Genomic DNA, 25,252 nt, shown 5'->3' with positions numbered 1-25,252 from the left:
GCCAAGCACATCTAGCCATGGGAGCCAAAGCCCACACCATGAAGAGCGTCTAGACCAAGGAGAGCGTCTAGCTCCAAGGAATGAGCGTCTAGGCCGTGAAGAAGGGAAGCTACCTATGGAGCGTCTAGGTGTGGAACTAGACCGTCTAGGTCCCCTCACAAGATCAATGGCTAAGCATGTACAAGCACAAATGGATGAAGCCACGGATGGAAGAGAGAAAGCCTTGTATATGTTGCATCAAGGCCCAATAGGGGTACTTAGTAGATAGGGTAGTGTAGAAAGCACATTTGAATGAAACATTCTAGAACTTTGCTAGGTGTGACCGGTCATGGCACATGGCCTAGGCTTGCATTTCATTTGGTTTACATTTCATTATGTATTAGCTTAGGTTTTACGTCCCAAATAGCCTATAAATAGGGAGGCTATCTCATGTATTTTGCAAGTTTATTGTGAGTAAAGTTATGCTGCCCATTTGTGCTCAACTTTGCTTCTCCCTAGAATCCTAGGCTCTAAACTTCAATTCCTTCATCTTTTCCCTTGAGCTGGCCGAACCACTCAATACCCATACCTATCATGCACCTACAAGATCAACACCACTCTTAGGAGGATCTTGCTCACTCTCATTCATTGCTTCCGCCCCATACTCTACATTGATTCAAGAAGAACTTCATGAAAATGCCATCATTTGGTATCATGAGCTTTGGTTCTTCAAGATGAGTAGCTCCTTGTCTTTTCAATTTTAGTTCTTCTTTATTTCATATTGTCATTTACTTTCCTTACTTGTCTTGCTGTTTTTTACATTTTAATTTGTTCTTGGTGTGCTTTGTGGAAGATCCAACCGAAGCACTCTTGTTCAATTGATCTTGAACAATTTCTTGTGCAATTTGTGATAGGATTCCATACACCTTTGTGTTGCTATTTTCTTTTAGGCTTTTGAGTCTTTATTGCTTTCCTTATTTGGTTCATATTATGCTTTGAGTCTTTAATTTTCTGAATCTATACATGTTTTGTCAAGTCATGTTCATCCATATTGTCAACAATTCATAGTAGTCCTTTTATTTGGCTTAATTGTTTCTTGATTTTGGGTCTCTTTATTTGCTTGAATCTGCTGTTCTTTGCTCCTTTGGTGCCTTTTTAATTTTTAGTTTGAGTTCATATTGTGTTTAGATCCTACACAATTCTATTTCACAAATTTCCATTGTGTCTAAACTTTGGTATCTTGCTGTTTTTGTTTCCAGTTTTCAGATTCCCCTGTTTTCACCTTCTCTGTTTTGGCTGTTTTAACCCAGAAAAATATTTCCACTCATAGGAAAATTTTGATTCTCTGGAAAATGCAAGTTTAAAGTGTTATAGAAAGGACAAAAAAAGAATTAGGTCAAAAGAAGCAACAGAAAAAAAATGATAAATCTTTTAAAATCAGAGTGCAAATCTGAAGCGCTCCAGCTGGCCTAACCGAACACCAAATTTGCAAAATTTATTAAAAAAAAATGGTGCATCCGTTTTGAGTGATTCCAAAGCCAGATTTTAGATAAGATCCTGAATATCTTGCATAACAAATTTCAGAGCCAAATTCTAAAAATACAGCTCAGCATAAATCGGGGAACAAACACGTTTTCTGGCCCACAACATTTTCCAATGGTGCTGTTTTTTTTATTTGGTCATCTAATCTAGTGCTTTTCTTTAGGAATTCTTTTGTGTGCCAACCTTTAATTGAGTACCTTTATTTGTTTGCTTTAATTACTTGACTCTCTTTCTAGTTGTCATAATCTAAATCCTTTTGGTGGTACTGTTTTATTCAATTAAATTTGTTTCTTGCTTTTGTTCTTTGACCTCTAATTTGGGTGCTGGAATTTATTCTTCTTTGGTGCTTATGTGAATGGGAACTTGATTTGGTTAAGGTTTAGCCCTTTGCTAGGTGCTGGAAATTGGAGCATTAAAGACCATCATTCTAAGGAGAAGACAAGGCCAAAGCCGAAACAAGCATTCTTGAAATAAACACTACAAACACTTGGAAGATCAACAATCAAAGACAACAAGGGAGTGCACTAACCAAAAGAGGATCAACAAAGGGAGTTCTCTTATTTCCTTTGCAACTTGGTTTATTGTTAATTACCTTGTTAATTACGTTTTAGACGGTGAGTGTGTCTTCAAGGGCTCAAAGTGTCCAAGAAGCCTCACCTAGGGCCGAATAGTATAGCATTCTTGATTAGTAATTGTTACTTGTTTGTAATTGCTTTTCTTTTGCTTTCATAGCTACGCTTTGCATGTTTAACTTTGTTTAATTTGTGTGCAAAACCGACTAGCTTTGTTGCATAGTTAGCTTACATTGTTTTCTTGCATTTATTTCTCAACTTATTTGTGTTCTAAGTGTTTCACTAAGAGAAAGTCTTGTGTGAAGATATTGGGGGATAGTTTTTGGCAAGGAAAAGGCTTGGCACTTAAGTAGTCCTTTGTGACTCACCTCCCTTACCTAGAAAACTACCTTCTTTAACTTTCCTAAACTTTCTCAAAGTAAAACACCTATATACACAAAGTTTTAGCCATGTCTTCTTCTTCTCACTCTCCAAAGTCTATAGAAAGTGAAGTAAAATCTTTGAAAACTCTTTTAAAAGAAGTATCCCAAGCGGTACAATTGATATCTTTTAGACAATTGGAGAATGAGAACAAAATCAATGAGTTGGCTAAAGCTCAAGAAGAGAAGTCACAAAAAACACAAAAATAAAAAAAAACGCTTACTCATGCATCTCAAAGTATTGAGTCTCTAGGGGAGGGAAGCCGTAGAATCAATGATTATTACCAACCACCCCCTAGAAGAACTAGGCAAAGGGAACAAGAGGTGCCAAGGGAAACTAGAGTAGACCTACCTCATTTTCATGGAAAGGAAAATGTAGAAATCTATCTAGATTGGGAGATGAAGGTAGAGCAACTCTTTGCTTGCCATAGGGTAAGTGAGGAACGAAAGGTACCCTTAGCCACCCTTAGTTTCCAAGGGAACGCCATGTATTGGTGGACCTCTCTCGAAAGAGATAGACGTCTTCATAGGGAACCTTCCATTACATATTGGAATGACCTTAGGGGAGCCCTAAGACGTCGACATATACCTTCCTACTACCATAGGGAGTTGATGGACAAGCTCCAAAGACTCCAACAAAAGAACATGAGTGTGGAAGAGTATAGGCAAAAAATGGAGCTCTACATGATGAGAGCATCCATTAGAGAAGAGGAGGAAACCACCATAGCTAGGTTCCTTAGTGGCCTATCACTTGAGATAAGAGATAGAGTAGAGCTCTTACCTTATCAAGACTTGAATGATTTGGTTCAACTTTGCATTAAAGTTGAGCAACAAAACTTGCGCAAAACATCAAGTCAAAAGGTGAGCCCCTATTCTAGCTTTTATCCCAAGAAAGAGTTTAGAAGGGAGGGTAGTACATCCAAGGAAAAACCAAAAGAGCCTACCAAGCCCTTCACCAAAGAAACCTCAACCCCACCCATCCGAGCTAGAGATGTTAAGTGTTTTAAGTGCTATGGTAGGGGGCATGTGCAAGCACAATGTCCAAACCAAAGGACTTTGTTTCTTAAAGGTGTAGATGAGTACACTAGTGGCGAGGATGAGCCTAGTGAGAGAGAGGAAGGGGGAGAGGATGAGAAGGTAGCTCCACTAGAGGGAGAATTGCTTATGATTAGGAGAACCCTCAACAATCACCCTAGCACATCCATTGAAACACAAAGAGAGAACATATTTCATACAAGATGAAATGTTTTAGAAAACATATGCTCTCTCATTGTGGATAGTGGTTCTAGTTGTAATTGTTGTAGTGCTAGGATGGTTGAAAAGCTTAAGCTACAAGTGGTTCCCCACCCAAAACCTTACAAACTTCAATGGCTTAATGAAAATGGGGAACTACATGTAGACAAGCAAGTGGAAATCAAGTTTTCCATAGGGAACTACAAGGACAAAGTTTTATGTGATGTAGTGCCTATGGAAGCTTGTCATATTTTATTAGGGAGACCATGGCAATTTGATAAGAAAACCTTGCATGATGGTCTCACTAACGAAATTTCCTTCACCCATAAGTATAAAAAGTTTGTACTTAGTCCTTTACCACATTCTCAAGTGGTAAAAGACCAAATACAAATGAAGCAAAAGAGGGATGAGGAAAACAAAAAAAAAAAGCGCTAGAAAAAGAGAAAATCCTTAGGGATAGGAAGGCGTGGGAGAAGAGTGTTCCTTCCCACAAGGTTGGTCAACAAGAAAAGCCTCTTGAAAACGTTTTTGAAAACTTGCTTCTTGTTGAACAACCAAGCCTTATCTTGTGTAAAGGAGCACTTACATGCACTGCCACAAGTAGTGAACTTATGAATTTACCTCCTCAAATCGAAAATCTTTTGAGTGAATTTGAAGATCTATTCTCACAAGAAGGACCCATTGGGCTTCCTCCTCTAAGGGGAATAGAACATCATATTGACTTTATCCCGGGGGCAAGCCTACCAAATAGGCCTGCTTATAGAACCAACCCCGAGGAAACTAAGGAGATAGAATCACAAGTTCAAGACTTGTTGGAGAAGGGTTGGGTTCAAAAGAGCTTAAGCCCTTGTGCTGTACCTGTCTTGTTGGTGCCAAAAAAAGATGGAAAATGGCGCATGTGTTGTGATTGTCGATCAATCAACAACATCACCATCAAGTATAGGCATCCAATTCCAAGGCTTGATGATACGCTTGATGAATTGCATGGGTCAACTCTATTCTCCAAAATTGACCTTAAAAGTGGATATCACCAAATTCGAATCAAGGAGGGTGATGAGTGGAAAACCGCTTTTAAGACCAAATTTGGATTATACGAGTGGTCGGTGATGCCCTTTGGGCTTACTAATGCCCCAAGTACATTCATGAGGCTTATGAATCACACCTTGAGGGATTGTATAGGTAAATATGTAGTAGTTTACTTTGATGATATTTTAGTATATAGTAAAACCCTAGAAGACCATCTAAGTCACCTTAGGGAAGTTCTTCTAGTTCTTAGGAAAAATAGTCTTTTTGCAAATAGGGATAAGTGTACCTTTTGTGTAGATAGTGTAGTCTTCTTAGGCTTCATAGTAAACAATAAGGGGGTGCATGTAGATCCCGAGAAAATCAAAGCCATCCGAGAGTGGCCAACTCCACAAAATGTAAGTGATGTAAGAAGTTTTCATGGGTTAGCTAGCTTCTATAGAAGGTTTGTGCCTAATTTTTCTAGCCTAGCATCTCCTTTGAATGAACTTGTTAAAAAAGATGTTGCATTGGAATGAAAAGCATGAGCAAGCCTTTCAAAGGCTAAAAGCTCAACTCACCAATGCACCCATCCTATCTCTTCCAAATTTTTCCAAAACTTTTGAGATAGAGTGTGATGCATCGGGAGTAGGCATAGGTGCGGTTTTGTTGCAAGGTGGACACCCCATTGCTTATTTTAGTGAAAAACTCCATGGTGCCACCCTCAACTACCCCACCTATGACAAAGAGCTCTATGCTCTTGTGCGAGCCCTAAAGACTTGGGAACACTACCTTGTGTCTAAAGAATTTGTCATCCATAGTGATCACGAGTCTTTAAAATATTTAAAGGGCCAACACAAGCTCAACAAGAGACATGCTAAATGGATGGAATTTCTTGAACAATTTCCTTATGTAATCAAATACAAGAAAGGGAGCACCAATATAGTGGCCGATGCTCTTTCAAGACGGCATACACTCCTTTCAAAATTGGGTGCCGAAATTCTTGGATTTGACCACATAAGAGAGCTTTACCAAGATGATCAAGAACTCTCATCCATCTATGCCCAATGTCTACATAGAGCGCAAGGAGGTTACTATGTGTCCGAGGGATATCTTTTTAAAGAGGGAAAACTTTGCATTCCCCAAGGAACACATAGGAAACTCCTTGTCAAAGAATCACATGAGGGGGGACTCATGGGCCACTTTGGAGTTGATAAAACTCTAGATCTTTTAAAAGCAAAATTTTGTTGGCCACACATGAGGAAAGATGTCCAACGACATTGTTCTAGATGCATCTCATGTTTAAAAGCAAAGTCTAGAACAATGCCGCATGGACTCTACACCCCTTTGCCGATTGCAAATGCTCCTTGGGAAGACATTAGCATGGATTTCATTTTAGGACTTCCTAGGACTGCAAGAGGCCATGACTCTATCTTTGTGGTGGTGGACCGTTTTAGCAAAATGTCCCATTTTATTCCATGCCACAAAGTAGATGATGCTCAAAATATTTCTAAACTCTTCTTTAAAGAAGTGGTGAGACTCCATGGTCTCCCTAGAAGTATAGTGTCCGATAGAGATCCCAAGTTTATCAGCCACTTTTGGAAAACTCTTTGGGGTAAACTTGGAACAAGACTACAATTTTCAACTTCTTGTCATCCTCAAACGGATGGACAAACCGAAGTAGTCAATAGATCTCTTGGAACTATGCTTCGGGCTATCATGAAGGGCAGCCACAAATCTTGGGATGAGTACCTTCCCCATATTGAATTTGCTTACAATCGAGTAGTTCACAAGACTACTAATGCTTCTCCTTTTGAAGTAGTATATGGCTTTAATCCTCTCACACCCATGGATTTGATACCCCTTCCTAATCCACAAGATTTTGTGCATAAGGAAGGCGTAATCAAAGCTGATTTTATAAAGAAAATGCATGAGAAGATTAAACTCCAAATACAACAACAAAATGAGAAGTACACAAAATACAACAATAAAGGGAAGAGAGAAATAATTTTTGAGGAGGGAGACTTAGTTTGGCTTCACCTTCGTAAAGATAGATTTCCAACTCAAAGGAAGTCCAAACTAAGTCCCCGAGGAGATGGACCTTTCCAAGTTCTCAAGCGAGTCAACAACAATGCATATAAATTGGACCTACCTCTTGAATATGGAGTACATGCCACTTTTAATGTAATTGATCTTTCTCCATTTGTAGGTACCAATGACGATGACGAGCTGGATTTGAGGACAAATCCTTTCCAAGGGGGAGGGGATGATGGAGGAGGGCCAAGCACATCTAGCCATGGGAGCCAAAGCCCACACTGATGAGAATCAAATAAAGGAGGCTTTTATTAATGGAGGAAGAGGACATCCACCCTCACATTTGAAGTTCTTCCTTCTAGTCTTCTCAAAATTAAAAGAAGACATAAAATAAAGATGAGGCCCAAGCCCAAAGCCCAAGCCCAAGCCCAAGAAGGCCAAAGCCCAAAGAGCCCAAGTCCATCCCATGAGGGGCAAGGCCAAGCTTTGAAATACTCTTGTATAGTTTTAGGAGGTGTGGTTATTAAATAAAGGTGTGTGAAAATGTAAAATAAAGTCACATTGTCCATGTGACTTAGGAGAGTGGTGTAGGTGTAGTTTTTGGGAGGTGTCATAGTAGAAAAAGGTCACACCTCCCATGTGACTTGTTTTTGGTGGGAATTTCAAATGAGTTTATTTGAAATTTCCCACCTATTTTTCAGCACCTTAGGCTATAAATAGAGGTGCTTCCTTTGTAAAATTCAGATTTGGAATTTGTAGTATCAAAACTTTCCCAAATTGGTGATTGAGTGTAGTGAGAACTTGTCTTCTCCTCTTCCTAGTCTCATCTTGAGTGCCTTGGTTCTCTCAAGTGGCGGCATTGCACACTTATCTTGGAGCCTTCACACTTCAAGTGGCGTGTTCATCAACCAAGAACTACAACCACATAAGTCCTCTTTCTTCTCCATCTTCTCATTCCATTTTCGTGCCTATTTGAATTCCTAAACATGTCTTAGGTTCCTTTCTTGCTTTCTATTCGGTGTTCTTGCTTATTTTCATGTTTCAATCGGTTCATCTTCTTTCTCCTTGGATTTGTTTGGTGCATTTCAGTTTTGAAGCATTTTAATCGGTTCATTTCATTTGTTATGCATTTTAATCGGTTCATTTGCATTTTTACATCTTTTAATCGGTTCAATTGGCAAGAAATGGGTCTTCCATGTGAGTTTGGTGTTTGGTGCAAGTTTTGGTGAGTTCTTGATTATAGAACCTTGATCCAATTCTATTAAAAGTGCCTAAGCTATCTCCAACTCAAGTTGATTCCTAAGAATGTCAAGAATCATTCATATTGTGCTATTGGAATCACATCATGTGGTATCATGAGTCTTAGGTTCATTCTTGTTTAATTGTTGAGTTGTGTGCACTTTAATTTCAAGAGCTCTTTATTTTCTTGCAATTTAAGTTTCTGTTTTAGAATTTTATTTGAGTATTCTTGCTGTTTTTCTTTTACACCAAGTGCTTGTGAAAAGGTTTATGGCACTCATAATTCTTATGAGTATGGTTGCTCTTTTGGAATGGCATTATCCTTCCTAGAGTTTACCTTAAGCTTCCTTTCACTTGTTGTTAAAATTTGTGTTGTGTCTTTTAATTTTTGAATCATGTCAAGTTTTGTCTTAGTCATGTTATTCCATATATGTCATTACTTCTAGTAGTACTTTTATTGTTTTGATTGTTTCTTGCTTTGGTGTCATATAATTTTCTGAATTGATGTTGATCCTTTGTGCATTTTCTTTTTAGAATTGAGTTCATACTTGTATTCTAGACCTATACAAGTTCCAATACATCATTTTCTATTATGTCTTTGCTAGTTCATCATCCTGTTTTTTTATTCCTATTAGGATTCCTCTGTTTCTGAAAAAAGTGCTTACTGTTTTTCCTTATTGCAATTGATTTACGTACTGTAAAATTCTGGATTTGAGATATTCAAAGTGTTAGAAAAGAATAGAAAAAAGAATCATTCAAAAATATGAAGTACACAAAAAATGATAAATAAAATAAAAAAAGTGTACATTCCTGCCAAAAAAAAAATACGGTAATCTGGCAGTGATTTTAAAAAATTTATTTCTCTCAATTGGCTTACTGTTTTTAATTGATTCCAGTGCCATTATTGAGTTAACATCTTGAAGTTTCTGTGGTATAAATTTCATAATCCAGTTCGCTCTACAACGTTCCAGTTAAATCAGTGAATATCAAACACAGTTTGCATAAATTTTTTTTTTTCCAGTAGCTAAATTTTTTGTTTTCTTCATCTACTCTAGTGCTTTTCCTTAGGTATTCTTTTGTGTGCCTACTTTTCTCATTGAGTTCTTTATTTTCTTGATTGTCTTTCATTCTTACTCTTTGAGTTTGTCTTACATATAGTATTCCTTTTGCAATTACCTTTCCTTGCTTATACCTTTTCTTGTTTGTCTTTATTGTTTCATTGGTTTTGTGGTGGTTGCTTTTGAGATTGGTGTGCTTGCTTTGACATATTTCATTTGAGGATTCCAAGGCCTCAAGATCAGATTGGTGCAAGAACATTATTTCTTTGAGAGTGATCTCTTTTTTCAGCCTCATTTCACTTCGGCAGTTTCATTGCCAAGCTCACTGTTTTTGCTAATTTTGTTTCTTAACTTGTTTGCTGTTTTTGTGTGTTTGCTGTTTTTTATTTGCAAAATGGCTGGCTATTCAAGTGGTGCATCTTACAAACAGCATTCTCCTTCCAAAGCTTCAGTCCTTGGTGAAGAAGAACATAGAAGAAGGAGGCATCACCATCATTCTCATGAAGAGAGCTATAACCGTGACCAAAGATATCACCAAGTGTTCAACCTTGCTTGTAAAAAAGTCCCTAGTTTTAATGGTGATAGTGATCCTAATGTGTATTTAGAATGGGAGACTAAGGTTGACCATTATTTTCATGTGTATAAGGTCCAAGATGACCAAAAACTTAGATTAGTTTCTTTATCCTTTTTGGGCTATGCCAAAGAATGGTGGCATAAAATTGTAATGGACATTATATATCGCAAGAAACTTCCCGTGGTTTCTTGGAATGCTTTGAAAGAGTGTATGCGCGCGAGGTTTGTTCCTCCTTCTAGGAAGGAACCTTTGTTGAAGTTCCAAAGGCTTCCTCAAGGACATAGGATGGTAGATGAATACTTTAAAGATTTTGAAACAACTTTGACTAAAATGAATATGCATGCTAATGAAGAGTCAAAGATTAAATGGTTTGTACGTGGTTTGAAAAGAGATATTAGAGATTTTGTAGAATTAAAAGAATATTCTTCTTTAAAGAGCGTGTTTCGCAAAGCCATCAAGGTAGAATCATATCTTTTGAACAAAACTTTCAAAAATACTCATGATGATGATTTCTACAACTCTTCTAGGAAGGATGCAAACAAAATTTCTCCTTCCAATTTTTCCAAACAAACCATGTTTCCAAACAAAGTTTCTACTACAAATCTTTCTACTCCTAAGTCACCTACCAAAACTTCAAATATAAAATGTTTTAAATGTTTAGGTTTTGGGCACATAGCTCTTCATTGTCCACAAAAGCAAATCTTAAAGATCAACAAGGTAAAACAAGACCTAACTCACCCACCTACCACAAGTAAACAAGAAAAAGACAAAGAAGGCCAAGTTGACATGGGTCTTATCCTTTCACCTCCAAGGTGTTTTCCTTCCTTATCTTTTTCATTACCCAAGGTTCCTATTTCACCACCATCTTGGTTAAAAAATGTTAGGGATGATTTGTTCATACCTCCTAATGGTTGTCACCATTTAAGAGGTCTTTTTCCAAAACATCACATCATTCCCAAACAAATTTTTCCAACTTGGTCGATTTATAGAACCTCCTTTTCTGAAATCCCATTATTTACAAATGCTAAGTCATGTTTACATTTTTCTTCCACTTTTAATTGTAAAACTAAACTGACTTTGTTATATGCAGGGATTCAGAATTCATGGATGAATTCTCTCCAACTCGAGGAGTATGATGAGAATCAAATAAAGGAGGCTTTTATTAATGGAGGAAGAGGACATCCACCCTCACATTTGAAGTTCTTCCTTCTAGTCTTCTCAAAATTAAAAGAAGACATAAAATAAAGATGAGGCCCAAGCCCAAAGCCCAAGCCCAAGCCCAAGAAGGCCAAAGCCCAAAGAGCCCAAGTCCATCCCATGAGGGGCAAGGCCAAGCTTTGAAATACTCTTGTATAGTTTTAGGAGGTGTGGTTATTAAATAAAGGTGTGTGAAAATGTAAAATAAAGTCACATTGTCCATGTGACTTAGGAGAGTGGTGTAGGTGTAGTTTTTGGGAGGTGTCATAGTAGAAAAAGGTCACACCTCCCATGTGACTTGTTTTTGGTGGGAATTTCAAATGAGTTTATTTGAAATTTCCCACCTATTTTTCAGCACCTTAGGCTATAAATAGAGGTGTTTCCTTTGTAAAATTCAGATTTGAATTTATCTAAAGAAACTATACTCAAAATTGGAGTGAGCATTTGGAGAGCTTTTGAGCCTTCTACTCTAGTCTTATCTTGAAGGACCATGGTTTCCTCAAGTGGCGGCTTGCACACTCATCTAGGAGCATCCATACTTCTAGTGGCGTGATCATCCAACCATTCTTCCATCTTCATGAGCATTCTCTTCTCCTTCCTTTCTTCTTCTTCAATTGTTCATGTTGCCTTGTGTTTTGAGTTGTTGTTGTTTCGGTTCTTCTAATTTTCCAGCACCTATATTCTGTTTGTTTCTTAATTCTGTTCGGTACATTTGATTTTGATTCAATTTCTGTTTGGTCTCTTCTTTTTAAATTCCTTTGTTGATTCAATTTGACAATATTTGGTTCATCCAAATGAGTTTGGGATTTGGTACTTGTTATTGGTGAGTTCTTGACTTAGAACCATGATCCAACTTCTAAGAAAGTGCCTCTATATTTTCCAGCTCAAGGTGATTCCTCAAAGTGTCAAGAATCTTGTTCTATGTGGCTATTGGAATCACATCACACACCATGAAGAGCGTCTAGACCAAGGAGAGCGTCTAGCTCCAAGGAATGAGCGTCTAGGCCGTGAAGAAGGGAAGCTACCTATGGAGCGTCTAGGTGTGGAACTAGACCGTCTAGGTCCCCTCACAAGATCAATGGTTAAGCATGTACAAGCACAAATGGATGAAGCCACGGATGGAAGAGAAAAAGCCTTGTATATGTTGCATCAAGGCCCAATAGGGGTACTTAGTAGATAGGGTAGTGTAGAAAGCACATTTGAATGAAACATTCTAGAACTTTGCTAGGTGTGACCGGTCATGGCACATGGCCTAGGCTTGCATTTCATTTGGTTTACATTTCATTATGTATTAGCTTAGGTTTTACGTCCCAAATAGCCTATAAATAGGGAGGTTATCTCATGTATTTTGCAAGTTTATTGTGAGTAAAGTTATGCTGCCCATTTGTGCTCAACTTTGCTTCTCCCTAGAATCCTAGGCTCTAAACTTCAATTCCTTCATCTTTTCCCTTGAGCTGGCCGAACCACTCAATACCCATACCTATCATGCACCTACAAGATCAACACCACTCTTAGGAGGATCTTGCTCACTCTCATTCATTGCTTCCGCCCCATACTCTACATTGATTCAAGAAGAACTTCATGAAAATGCCATCATTACACCTTGTATTTTCAAGTTTATTGTGAGTAAAGTTATGCTGCCAATTTGTGCCAAGCTTTGCTTCTCCCTAGAATTCTAGGCTCTAAACTTCACATCCTTCACCTTTCCTTGGGCTGGCCGAACCTCCCAATATTCATACACACCATGCACCTTCAAGATCAACATCACTCTTAGGAGGATCTTGCACACACACATCCATTGCTTCCGCACCATCTCTTACATGATTCAAGAAGACCTTCATGAAATTTGCCATCAACACTAGTGGACTTTCGAAAGATAGGGTATCGAGATGAGCCATTTATAATGGTTCAACAAGCATATCAAGTTTTCTACGTGAAAGATCCTACGTCAGAACATTGGTATGTCGTTTTACACGGGAAAAAACAAGGGGAGGCCATATATGATATTGAAAATGGTGACCCTCATTCATTCACACCAATGATAATTAATAAAGATGACGACGTACTTGATGATGTACATGCAACCCGTAAAGACCACAGTGAAGGAATTTACATATGAACATTCAACTCACATGCCACCTGTAAATAAGCATTTAGAATTTTATGTATTATTTTTATATGATTTTAATTCGATGCAGATTAACTAATGTTTGTTACCTAATTTTTTTAACAGAGACATGGATGATGATCAGACCCCACTCAGACCTCGATCCGGATGAGGCAACAGAGAACCTACTAGATTGAAGCGTCTTGCATTGAGACGTGCTACTGGTGAGAAGACACGTGTTGACATTGACGTCAACATTGGAGTGCCTTTTGGTCCTAAAGCAGATGAGTTTATGAGCTATCTTGGAGTTGTTTCTCGTGAGAGGCTCTCCATTTTGATTAATTCATGGGATGAGGTGTCAGAGGTCGACTGGAACATGATCTGAGAGGATGTTTTGGTAAGCTTTACATTTTGATATAATGCTTTTTAATATTCATTGATTAATTTTAATTTGGTGATGTTATTTTCCAGGAAAACTTTGAAATTCCTGATGTGGAACCGCTTCGATCAAAGATTATATCCAATATCGGATTTAAATTTTGTACCTTTAAGTCAAGACTGACTTCGAGATACGTTTTTGGTGACCTTAAAGAAGAAAATCCATGTTTAAAGTACAAACATATTGATGAAGAGACATGGCGTCTTTTTAAAGAAAGCTGTCAAATGAGGCTTGGATAGTAAGTGAAGTAACTTAAATTTTTTTATTTATATAACATTAATAAGTTTATTTTATTTACTTCACTTTTTTTATTTCAATTATGACAGGATCGTCGGAAGAAAGCTCAAGAGATAGCTTTGAAGAATGTTACCCCGCACGTAATGTCTCGTTCGGGGTATCGAAAACTTGAGCAAGCACTGATGGTGGAAAGGAGCAATCTAAACAAGGGACGTCGTCTGAGAATGTGGAAACAGGGGTCACTTCTCCTCCATCACCACCTTTTCGCCATGTAAAATGGAAGAGGGTCCGAATTAAAAAGTCGGGTGTACCAAGTTTTGAGCAATCCGGGGTTATCATCGAAAAAATTGTAAGCTATTTTTGTTATTTTCATTTATTTTAAAGCATTAATTATATTAAAAACTGATATGATTTTTGTCTCTTGCAGGATTCCTTGGGATCCGACGGTAAACTTTTTGTTGAAGGTCGTCACGATATCCTGGTTAAAGCAATTGGCGGACCTGAGCACTGTGGTCGTGTTCGTGCAGCTGGACAAAGGGTTGGAATTAAACTGTATTTTGGAGTTTCAGAACGACAGTCATCCTCCTCCTCCAAAGAGAGCGAAACTCAAATGAAGACTAAGATGCGTGAAGAATTAATGGAGGAGATGAGAAAGGAGACTGATTTGATGTGGCTTGAGATGAGAAAGGAGAATGATCGAATGCGACAAGAGTTTCTATCGCAACAACTTTGTGCTGAGCCGATTCAACCCCTTGTTAGTCCCACTCCCAATAGCACAAAGGGGAGTTGTGCGGCTCCTACAACATCAGGGATGATATTGGGCAGACGAGGGAATGTGAGCTATTGGTAGCGTGCGACAAACTTCCTCGGGTGGTGGCCCTTGGAAAAGTCTATGAAGAGGCCACCACCTTACATAACGTTCCTCTCTCCCCTGATGTGGCGAAGGTAACAGTTGAAAAAGTACGAGTACCTGATGCTCGTGTTCCACTACCTTCAGATGAGGTAACCACTGTGGCCGATGCATTTCAGGCATTCGTTGCCTGGCCCAGAGACCTCATTCGATTTATGCCCCAACCTCATGTAATAATTTCATTTCATTATATTAATTTTTATTTATATTTATATATTACATATAATTGAATACAAATGTTCTTTATCTTGTAGAAACATTTTCGAAAACCAAGTCCGGAGAAGAAGCGTGAGGTTCCAGTTGACGATCCTATAGCTTCCTTAGGTCTCATTGCTAGTCAGATTGGTAATGAACCTTTTGCAATTCCGTGGGATGATACGTTTTTTCAAATAAACACTGAACTGCCACTGATGATGTACAACACAGATTTATTAGAACTTGTATTTGGGAATGAAGAGCTCAATATAAATATAATTCAATTTTTTATGATGTAAGTATCTTTACCTATTATTCAATTTACTTTATGTTAAATTATTATTGATTATACTTTAACTAATAACTTGTAGGTTTTTGCATGGAGTCTGTCTCACTGAGGGGAAGGAAAATGTGTATGGATTCTTAGATCCTGCATATACTAATCCCGTTGGACCAAGGTCATATGAGACTCAAGCATACATCACTAACACCCTGGAAAAAGAGGGAAAACAAATTTATTTATGTCCTTATATCAATGAGTAAGTTTAATTATATGTCATCAATTATTACTATTTCATGTTTAAAATATTTACTAACTCTTTTCATGGATGATATAGACATCATTGGCAGTTACTTGTCTTATCAATGGTTGATAAGACTGTTGTGTGGTTCTGTTCCCTACACAAGAAGATACCCACAAAATTTAAGGATATCATTGATACGTAAGTATACTATAAACTTAACTTTTTATGTTACGAATTAACCATCTACTAACGAGGTTTTTTGTATTAACCAGTTCATGGCATAAATATAACATCCTAAAAGGTCGATCCAGTTCAAATAATTTGAATTGGATAAAAATAAAGGTTTGTAATTTTTTTCTTTCTCTTTTACATTTGTAATTGGACTTATATAGAATCTACAATTAAGTCCATTAAGTCCACTGAGTCCATGTTTACCTCATATTCTAGAATATATATATATATATATATATATATATATATATATAGACATAAATCATTTGCTTAATTTTCAGTTTTATAAATTGTCTCCTCGTCTCTTTTTTTTCATTTTCTCTCAAATTTTGAGTTGACTCTTCCTCTTCTCCTCTCATCTACATATTTCATTCTTTATTAATGAAGAATGGTCAATTCATGAAATAAAGATCAAATAAACCAAATTGAGTTTTGCACATATCGTTTAACGCTCCAAGATTGTTCTTCTCTACTCTAAATTCGGTTTTACACTTCGTGATTACAATTTGCATTTTTTATTTTAGAAATCAAATTAAGAATCTATTGAATCAAATTAAGAATTAGATTGAATGATATTTTGATTTGTATAACTAATTTAATTGATGAATTGAATAAGTTAATTGTTTAAACTTGGATCTCAATCACTAGAAAACTATGATAAGAGAAATTGTTTAGTTTCTGAATATGTGAATTGACCTTTTTCATCTTGATTTTTTTTTGCAATTTGTTTATGTTATTAATTTCTTTTTAATTTCCACTCTACATTTCTCAATCCCTAAAATTCCTAATTTTAATTTGTATGGAAATAATATTAAAGATTTAATTCAATCATGTTTCCTTTGATAATGAACCTAGGGTGTATTCTGTATTGTAAATTTAAGAGAAAACATAAAATCTTTGATTTCGAAAACGACATTAAGTATCAAACCCTACACTTAACCTTTTGCTTGCACTTCCAAACAAAAGAAAAACTAAGAAAATAAAATATGAACACTAAGAATGAAAACAAGAAAGCAAACTTCACAATGAATCCTAAAAGGAAAATGTTGTGAACAAAAAAGAAAAAAAAAACAACATAATAAAAAAAATCTACTTCAAAACATAAAAGTAAATAAGAATTGTAATCAAATTAAATCATGATAAAGAAGTAAAATTCTCATAAATCTATGTATTACTTTTTCTCTCAAAAGTGTTAAGAATGTCTTTACATCTTCATTAAGCATTGGTAGTCACATCTTAAATAAGTAAAGAAATTGTTTACTCCCTACAAATGTGCAAGCCCAAGGTTGGACCCTCTGGTATAATTAAATTATTATTGAATTTGTTATACTATTTATTTATGCCCGTTATAAAAGTGTTTCTTATTGCTTTTTTTGTGTGTGTATTATCAATTACAGATGCAAAATCAGTGGAAAAGATATAATTTTTTAGTGATCAAACTAGTCAAGAAGATAATATATCTACGAAGGTCAATAATAAATATATATAACATTTTTTTATGTATGTTACATAGACATTTTAGCTAATTGGATTTTTTTTTTTTGCAGTAAACAAATGTTGAAGTAATAAAAGTAGTAGTTGTCTTGGGAGTGCTTAGTTCCTATTTTGTGATATGATAATTAGGGTTGTGAATTTCATAGTGATATGAACTATGGACTATTTTTATGAACCTTTACTTGTTTTATTTATACATATCATGAATGTAAAAAACATTAATAGAATTATTTCAAATAATATTTAGACCAAGATGTATGATGTTTTGTTGAGGATTAAATTTTAGTCAATGATATATTATAATTCTTTTGTATGGATAGATTGTAATTTTTTTTAATTTTCAATCAAACAAAAAATTGATCTGTTGACCCATAGGCCTAAGACAAGGTCAGCCCAAACAAAAAATTATAGCTCGTTTTGAAATATAGGTTAAGATGGACTGTCAAATTTTTTTAACTTGCCCGTGCGTTCATGCCTGGTTGGCCAAACTGACCCTAGTTTTAATACTCTTGGTGATAAAAAGAATTTGTGAGAGAACTATGTTTTTAATCACTTTGTGAATGGGGTAAAATAAAACATTCCCTCAAATAGGTAATTGTAAAATTACTAAGTTTTCCTGTAATAGTTAACAATAAACATATTCCTAAATAAGTTGAATAACAACTGAATGTGTTGTATAAATTTCTTCAGGAATCATGTTCTTAATCTTAATCTTAATAATCCCATCCCCAAAAACTGGAAAAAAAGACTTTTTAATCTTCATATAAAAAATAACAAGACTGTGAAATAAAGTTTCACAAAAGATGAGGATTAACATAAACGTATTATGTTTTGAGGCATTATCTCATCGGCTAATAGTTAACTGAAGTATGTGATTGTGTTTTGACGTGCGAAATGTTTTGACTATTGTAATAATTGTGGTTAATTGAAAACAAAACTCTATTATTTATGATGCACATTCTACTATATTAACAATGTTACACGTAAAATCTTCTGGTTTAAGCTATAATTACAGATTTCACCTCCTTACATCCAATCATGTGTAGTTGTAAATGTATCCTGATGGTTTCAGACGTGTATAAGTTCAATATATAATTCAGATGAGTTTATGAATAATGCACCAACTTTGGATGCAATTGAAATTAAGGGACTAACGTGACTTAGAGGCATCTTGAAGAGACTTTTCGAAGTCCTCCAGCTGACAAATGAAACCCTGATTGGGACGTGCTTCCGGTCGTATACTCCTTACATGTTGCAGAGCTTCAAAAAGGCTCATTCCACGAGTCCTCATCAGATATGCCACAACTATAGTCACACTAGAAGGTGTAACATTATTAGGAGCAATTTCACCAGTTCATAATCACATGAAAAGAGAAATAACCAAAAGAACAAGAAATATACCAAGATCTTTTGTTTAAGAAGTTCAGATATGGGCATTAAAATGCTGGCAAGAGTTTCATGCCGTACTGAAGTTACGGAAGGAGATAATTCATCACTCTTGAAATTCAAGCTACATCCTTAATTCTATATTTTAAGTACTTTAACAAACTTGAGCTTAGCTTCTTAAATGTTTAAAAATTTGACAGCATTTCAAAATCGAAGCAAAAAATAATGATTTAATTCACGCACTTCTGTTATTCTTTAAAAATTTCAATACATGCAACTGGAAAGATCCACACAAAAACAGATTCCAGAAAAAAATAAAAGAATAATGAAACAGAGAAAGCAACAAAAGGATACCAATAATATTCAAAGGCTACAACAGATTTACAGTTTTCAATATGAAAACCATTTCACATTTAGCACAAAAGTCGAAAACTTAAGTTCAACATATCAACACACATACTTCTTCAAAACTTTGTTACAATAGGTTTCAAGAAATACTGTCATATTAGATATGTAAAGATATTTTACAAGCAAAATAAACATGTAATCTTTGTAACAAAATTGTAAGATAAACTGATATTGACCAGACTTTTAAGTAAAACTTGTTACTTAGACTGATGTGCATGCGAGTTACTATGTTATTACCACTATATGAAAAAGAGTGAACCCTGGAGCAACTTTTAAGTAAGATTGCCACCTTATGTGATCTAGTGATTGCAGGCTCCTAGAAATAGTTTTTCCACTTGTGGGATGTAATCTCCCCGCCCTCAGAAGACCCCACTGGGCAAGAGCCTTGTGCATTAGGGGCCACCTTTTATTAATGCTGGTATCGGAGCCAGCATCGAAGGCCAATGGATAATGAACTACATATTGCGTTTAGTTTTTTTTTTCTCGTACAGTATTCCATAAAAATTAAACCAGAAAAAAATGCATGAAATTATCAAGAACAGGAGGTGATCGCATGTAAACAAGTAAACAAGGGAGAAAGGAATAGAAGATACCTCCTTGATCTTCCAGCAAAACAGTGAACCAAAACACCTCCACCGAGTCTTTTGGCTTCATCAATAAAATCAAAACACTCATTGAAGTATTGTTTTAAGTCTTCATTGTCTTTGTCAACAACTACCTCAATTTTCCCACAAAATCATATATTTAGTATGGACACGGTACTAGATAATAACCTTATGTATTTTGAAAGCAACAGCATGCGAAACTGTTGATGACCAAAACATACACTTTCAGAATAGCAAACAAACACAATTGTTATTCTAAAGCGCACAGGGTAATCTCATTTATTGTGAATTTTGAATTCAATTGTAAGTCATGAAACCCCTTTCAATGGCAAAAAATCACAATCAGAATAACCCTACATCAACGTCAAAACCCGTTCATCGATCATCAGTCACAAACATTTATAGATCGATGTGAAATGCAAAGCAAAGTTTGATTCAAAGAAAACTAACATACCACATATAATTTTATAGACAAAATCATCAGGATGTGCAGGTGGTATTCTACCGGCCACAGTCAAAATGTGAGTAACATTATGGTCTTTCATAGCAGCCTTGTTAACTGCAGTGCCAATCGAACCCAAATACAGACCCTGTATTCATAACGCATAGCAACAACAGAGCCTTAAGAAAAACAGAATGAACTCAAACGAAGTCTTAATGAAATTAGAATTGTACCTCGTCTATTTTGAAAGGAATTTTGTCCTTTTTGTAGGCTTGAACTAAATGCCAGACCCGTGCAATTGCTTCTATTTGCCCATTCATGCATTTGTCGAATTGTTCTATAGCCGCTGAGGTGGTCATTCTCGATCCCCCTTTAAAATAATAAACGCCAATTCAATATTTACATGAATCGTTGATCATCAATAAATAAGTAATGAAAATCGAAAACAGAAACTGATTGAAGAAAACTCTGGTAAGAAGACAGCGGTTACGATTGGAGCGGAAGGATGTGAATGAATGCGATATAGAGTTTTGTGAAGAAGGAGAAGAACTCACCGACAAAGCGTGGAAATTGATCGCTGTGAAATATTTGCGTTGTGAAGCAGAAACAAACTTATTATTTTCTTCCCTTTTTCTTCATCTTCAAAACCGTTCTAATAAAGTAATACTTTATTATTATTTTTTAACTCATAACTTCTACCTCCTATTTGTAGTTTATTCTTCTTCTTAGGATATAGGTACAAGAGTATACTATGAAATTTAAGATTCTTAATTTTGAATAATAAAAATTTAGATTATAGGAATACATTACTTTTATTTAAAAATAACTCTTCTCTCAATAAATTAAAAAATAAACTATTAAGATAAAATTTTACAATAATCTCACATAGAACCAAAAGTTATCACAAACTCAATGACTAAGTAAGACATACAAAAAGGAAAAAATTTAATATTTCATATTATCATTTTTGCAATAAGAATGACCTTGTAAATTTTGTAGTTAGGAGGACATTTGTGATTTTGTTAGTTTTATCCATTATTTAATCAAATCATCAATGCCTTAAATTTAGATATGAGGACAATTTGAAGAGGACTTAAAATGAGATATTTTTAAGAAAAAGGTAAAAGAACAATGACCATTTTGAATAAAGATGTGGATGTGGAAAAACATGTTTGTCCTTATGTAAGGAAGACATCAATGTGTTTTCCTAATCGACAAATAATATTTAAGTTAGTATTATGTCACAAACTAGTAACATATATCGTAGAGAAACTCGTGACAGAAAGAAAGAGAAAATTAAAAAAAGAAGAAAAAATGATGATAATAGAAGTGAACAAGTTAATGAAGTCAAGTCATGTACATGAAATTCAATTTCTGACATGGTTGTTTCATGTAATGATGATGAAAAGTTCTAACAAAACATGGATGATGTGCATTAAGTTCATTGACTTCAACAAAATTTGTCCAAAAATATTTCTATCCTTTGTCAAATATACATTGTCTAATGGATGACACATTGGGTTTAGAATTGTCAATTTGACTCATGACCCAAGAATTATCAATCTCAACCCATTTCTAAATAAGTCTTGTTTTATTGATCCATTAAATAAGTGGGTCACGTCTAGGATCAAAGTGGATTTGACCATTTACAACATTAAAATAAGACTTCAATTAACTCCTAAATATTTTTTTAGAATTATAGAGTCCTTAAATATATTATAATTATAAATTGTAAATTGTAAATTGTAAAACTTTAAATATATTAATTATAAATTGGTCAATAATTAACTTTTATTATTTGCAACTTAATTGCAAGATTGGGGTCCAACCCAACTTGCCTAACCCAGCTCAACTCAACTTCACTGTGCTCGACTCGATCTGTCTTGGTCGTGCATGACTTAGACTTAACACGACTAAATATTTCCTAACTTTGACCCAACTTGACCTGGACAACTTGATCTCAACCCAAGCCAACTTGGTTAACCTCAGCCTAACCTAAGGTTGTGTTTGGATTGGGGAGAGGATTTGAGAGAGTGGATTTGGAATGATTTGAGAGGAAAGTGTAAAGAAAGTGAGGTTGTTTGGATTAGGGTATATTAGAGTGGATTTGTGAGGAAAGTTTATTGAAGTTTGTGTGTGATAGGATGGTTGTAAGGAGATTTTTATTTTTTTTAAAATGTATAAAATGTAAGTTTACAAATTTACCATTTTCTTAAAAAATTATTTTCACAAAATCAAATCAAAATTAAAATTAACTTTTATTTTTGTCAATATTATTATTTAATAAATTTATTTTAATTATTATTAAATATGTAATTTATATTTATTGTTTATAATTTATTATTATCATTATTATTATTATTCCTATTTTAAATTTTAAATATATTATTATTATTTCATAGTTTACATTTATAATACTAGTTTATTTTCTTTTATTATTACTATATAAATACATTTATATTATTGTTATATAAATATATTTATTTTATTACTATTATATTATATTATTATAAATTATTTTATTATATTTATATTATAAATATATAATATATAAAGTATTATTTTATATGTGTTTAAAAAGTTATTGAGGGTAATTTTGACCTTTTACCATATTGTGTAAATTTTGGTAAACTTTCGCTGCCTTTCTTCACATGGCACGGGGGCTGTTTTTCTTCCTCATCCCGCAAATCTTCATCTTTCAATCTGCTTAAATCACTAAAACCAAACTAAAAAATTATTTGCTTTTCTATTCGAGTTCGGATGCAAACAAAGTCTAACTTAAGTTTGGCCTAACTCAACCAAGCTTAACTTGAGTTGGACCTAATCTGACTCATCCTGACTTAAGTTAGGCTTGACCAACCTATCATGGGCTTTCCTGGACTTTACCCAAACTAACCTAGGCACTACCGAACTAATCTCATGTTGACCCGGTAGTTTTTTAAGATTATGCAACAAACAACTTTGATTAAATACAGAAAAACAGATTTGAGTTTTTCACTGAATGAGATTTTGAAAAGTTGAGAATTGCTTAGAGATTGCATTGATCAAAGAGTGTGAGATAGGATTTTCATCTTGTATTGATTTCAGATTTGTTCTGTAACAAGTGTAATCCTTTGTACTTTTGAAAGAAACTCTGTGTGTATTGCTGAGAAGTGTTGTGTGTTCTTGAGGGGATCAAGATCAACATTCTTAGTGGTGTTGTGCTGGACCAAAGGAAGTGTGTGTCTTGAGGGGATCAATGTCACTTCTTTGGTTGTGTTGTAAGTAATCTAGGGTTGATTGCTTAGTGGATTCCCCAATGGTTTCTGGGAAGACTGGATGTAGCTCTGGGTTAAGAGTGAACCAATATAAACCTCTGTGTGCATTCTCTCTATCCTTAATCTCTTTAAATTCAGTTTTTATATTTGTGAACTGGTATAAACAACCGATTGTTTCTACGAAACAACTAATTGTTTTTTCTGGTGCTGTGCTTATTTGCTTTGTGTTTTGGCAAACGGAATTCTGATTCAAGTGTTTCTCGAAGTAATTTCATTCTTGATTTAAAAGTTTGTGAAAAATCTCTTTAAACCATTCATCCCCCCTCTAGTTTAAAGCCATACATTCTAACATATCTGACCTGGACTTGACCTTATTGGGTCTTACCTGGACTCGGGTTGACCAACTTGGCATGGTTCAAACTCGACCTAATCTCATATGGACTTGACCTAACTCTACCTATACTAACCTATGCCCAACTCGGACTAACATGGAGTTAACCTAACTTTACTTGATACGAGTTAGACCCAACTTAACTCGAATTAGACTTGACTCAATCCAACTTTACCCAATCTTAGCACAACTTGGGTCTAGTCCAACTCAGTTTGACCTTGACCAACCTCACTCTAATGTGGATTTGATTTAACTCAACTTGACTTAGATCAATCTTAACCAGTTTGAAATGGTTTTGACTTGACCTAGGTCCATTTCGACTAACTTAACAAAATTTTGATCCAAAATATCCTAACATAGAGTCATGTCTTTGACATGAGTCACCCTGTCATACACTAGATTTGGATTTGGATTAAGACAATATTTTTCATATGTATAAATAATTTTTTAAGTAATTTTTTTTCTTTTTAAAATTTTTTACTTTAATAAATGGTCGAAGGGTTGTTCTTATCCATGGAGTTTTTTTTTGACATTTTGACTTTTGAAAAAATTTTATATGAATTTTTTGAACTTGTGACTTTTTTTTACCTAGATAAGATATTAATATTAAATACTCTAATATACACTATAATAATGTCATTAAATAAAAATTAATTTTAAAGATTAAAAAATTTATTTGAATTTAAAGTAATTACCTTAATAATTAATTAAAGATCAAACTATTTATTAATAATAAAATTAATATATTTTAAATATTTATATTTTTAATAAATAATTTAAATTATGATAATAATTAATCTTATATATATAGCAGGAGAAGATTTTTACCACTGTAATATAATTTTACTTATTAATTATTAAAATAAAATAAAAATATTGAAATATGTAAATTGTGGAAAATTGACACAATTTCAATTAGTTAAAACCCGATTATATTGAAATAGTGTCATGAGAGATGTTAACTTAGGTTAAGGGGAGTCACAAATAAAATAAAATATAAAAAATGAAGTAGTTTAGAATAGACTACCGATATTCACATTTTTAGCACACTAAAATATATGCATTTTTATAATTTTATCAATTTTGAGTAATTAATTAAAAATAAGAAATAATATATATAATTTTATAAAAATAGTATTAAAAATTTATATAACCGTTATTTTTAATAAAAATATTTATTTATTTTTAAATAGAAAGTTAATTATTTATGAAATAAATTATTTTTTATTTAATAAAAACTAAAATTAACTAATTAAAAAATAAAATTAAAAGGATATAACCTCTTTATATTTTAATATAAATAAACTAATTAACAGCCAGGGAAAGAAAGTTAAAGATAAATATTCTACTGTTATTCAAAGAGAGGAGACACATAAAATATTTGAATGAAATTATTAGTGTTCTCGCCGGTTGACTCAGTTGCCGCTGACTTCAAAGGCAGATGGTGACTCCTCCTATTTCTTGGTGGTTTCTGTTCTCTCCTTGGGTGATCGAGAGTGGCTCCGTTGAAACAAAGGGGATCCTACTGTTGAAGATGGATGAAGCTCATCTCTACCTTGCCTTAGTGTGTTTGATGTATTTTTTAGCTAGTTTGCCTTGAAGGTTGCAATGTGTCTTAGATGATCTTGTACTTTAGGTTTGTGTGTATTCAAGGTTGCCTTTTGCTGCATGACCCATCCTAGATGCCAAATCAAGGTAGTAAGATCAAGCACATAATGAGGTTAAATGGTTTTGGAAAAGTTTTTTAAAGTTTTCTTAAAAGGTTTGATTCAGTACA

General features: G+C 34.6%; 1 protein-coding gene across 12 annotated transcripts; it reads right to left on the bottom strand.

Moving 5' to 3' along the window:
* Nucleotides 1-17,907: 17,907 nt before the first annotated feature.
* On the bottom strand, nucleotides 17,908-20,510 carry DSPTP1 (dual specificity protein phosphatase 1). 12 transcript variants are annotated; one of them, XR_011080431.2, is made up of 6 exons: nucleotides 20,382-20,509; nucleotides 20,061-20,197; nucleotides 19,840-19,975; nucleotides 19,070-19,494; nucleotides 18,388-18,452; nucleotides 17,908-18,302 (listed from the first exon to the last, which is right to left on the bottom strand). XR_011080431.2 is itself a non-coding variant. In XM_068607184.1 (5 exons), the coding sequence occupies exons 2-5, from the start codon at nucleotides 20,184-20,186 to the stop codon at nucleotides 18,137-18,139; spliced, it is 549 nt and encodes a 182-aa protein (XP_068463285.1). In that variant the 5' UTR covers nucleotides 20,187-20,197; nucleotides 20,382-20,510; the 3' UTR covers nucleotides 17,908-18,136. The 12 variants fall into 12 exon arrangements, 4 of the variants coding, with proteins under 4 accessions (XP_068463285.1, XP_090156512.1, XP_068463286.1 ...); XR_016519545.1 differs by having other exon boundaries at nucleotides 18,388-19,494; XR_011080430.2 differs by lacking the exon at nucleotides 18,388-18,452 and having other exon boundaries at nucleotides 19,018-19,494.
* Nucleotides 20,511-25,252: the final 4,742 nt, after the last annotated feature.

The sequence above is a fragment of the Phaseolus vulgaris genome, chromosome 3 (assembly GCF_051622355.1).
Source record: "Phaseolus vulgaris cultivar YP4 chromosome 3, ASM5162235v1, whole genome shotgun sequence".
Taxonomy (NCBI): domain Eukaryota; kingdom Viridiplantae; phylum Streptophyta; class Magnoliopsida; order Fabales; family Fabaceae; genus Phaseolus; species Phaseolus vulgaris.
Note: the sequence above shows the minus strand (reverse complement) of the source record. Positions and strands in the feature narration are given on the sequence as shown.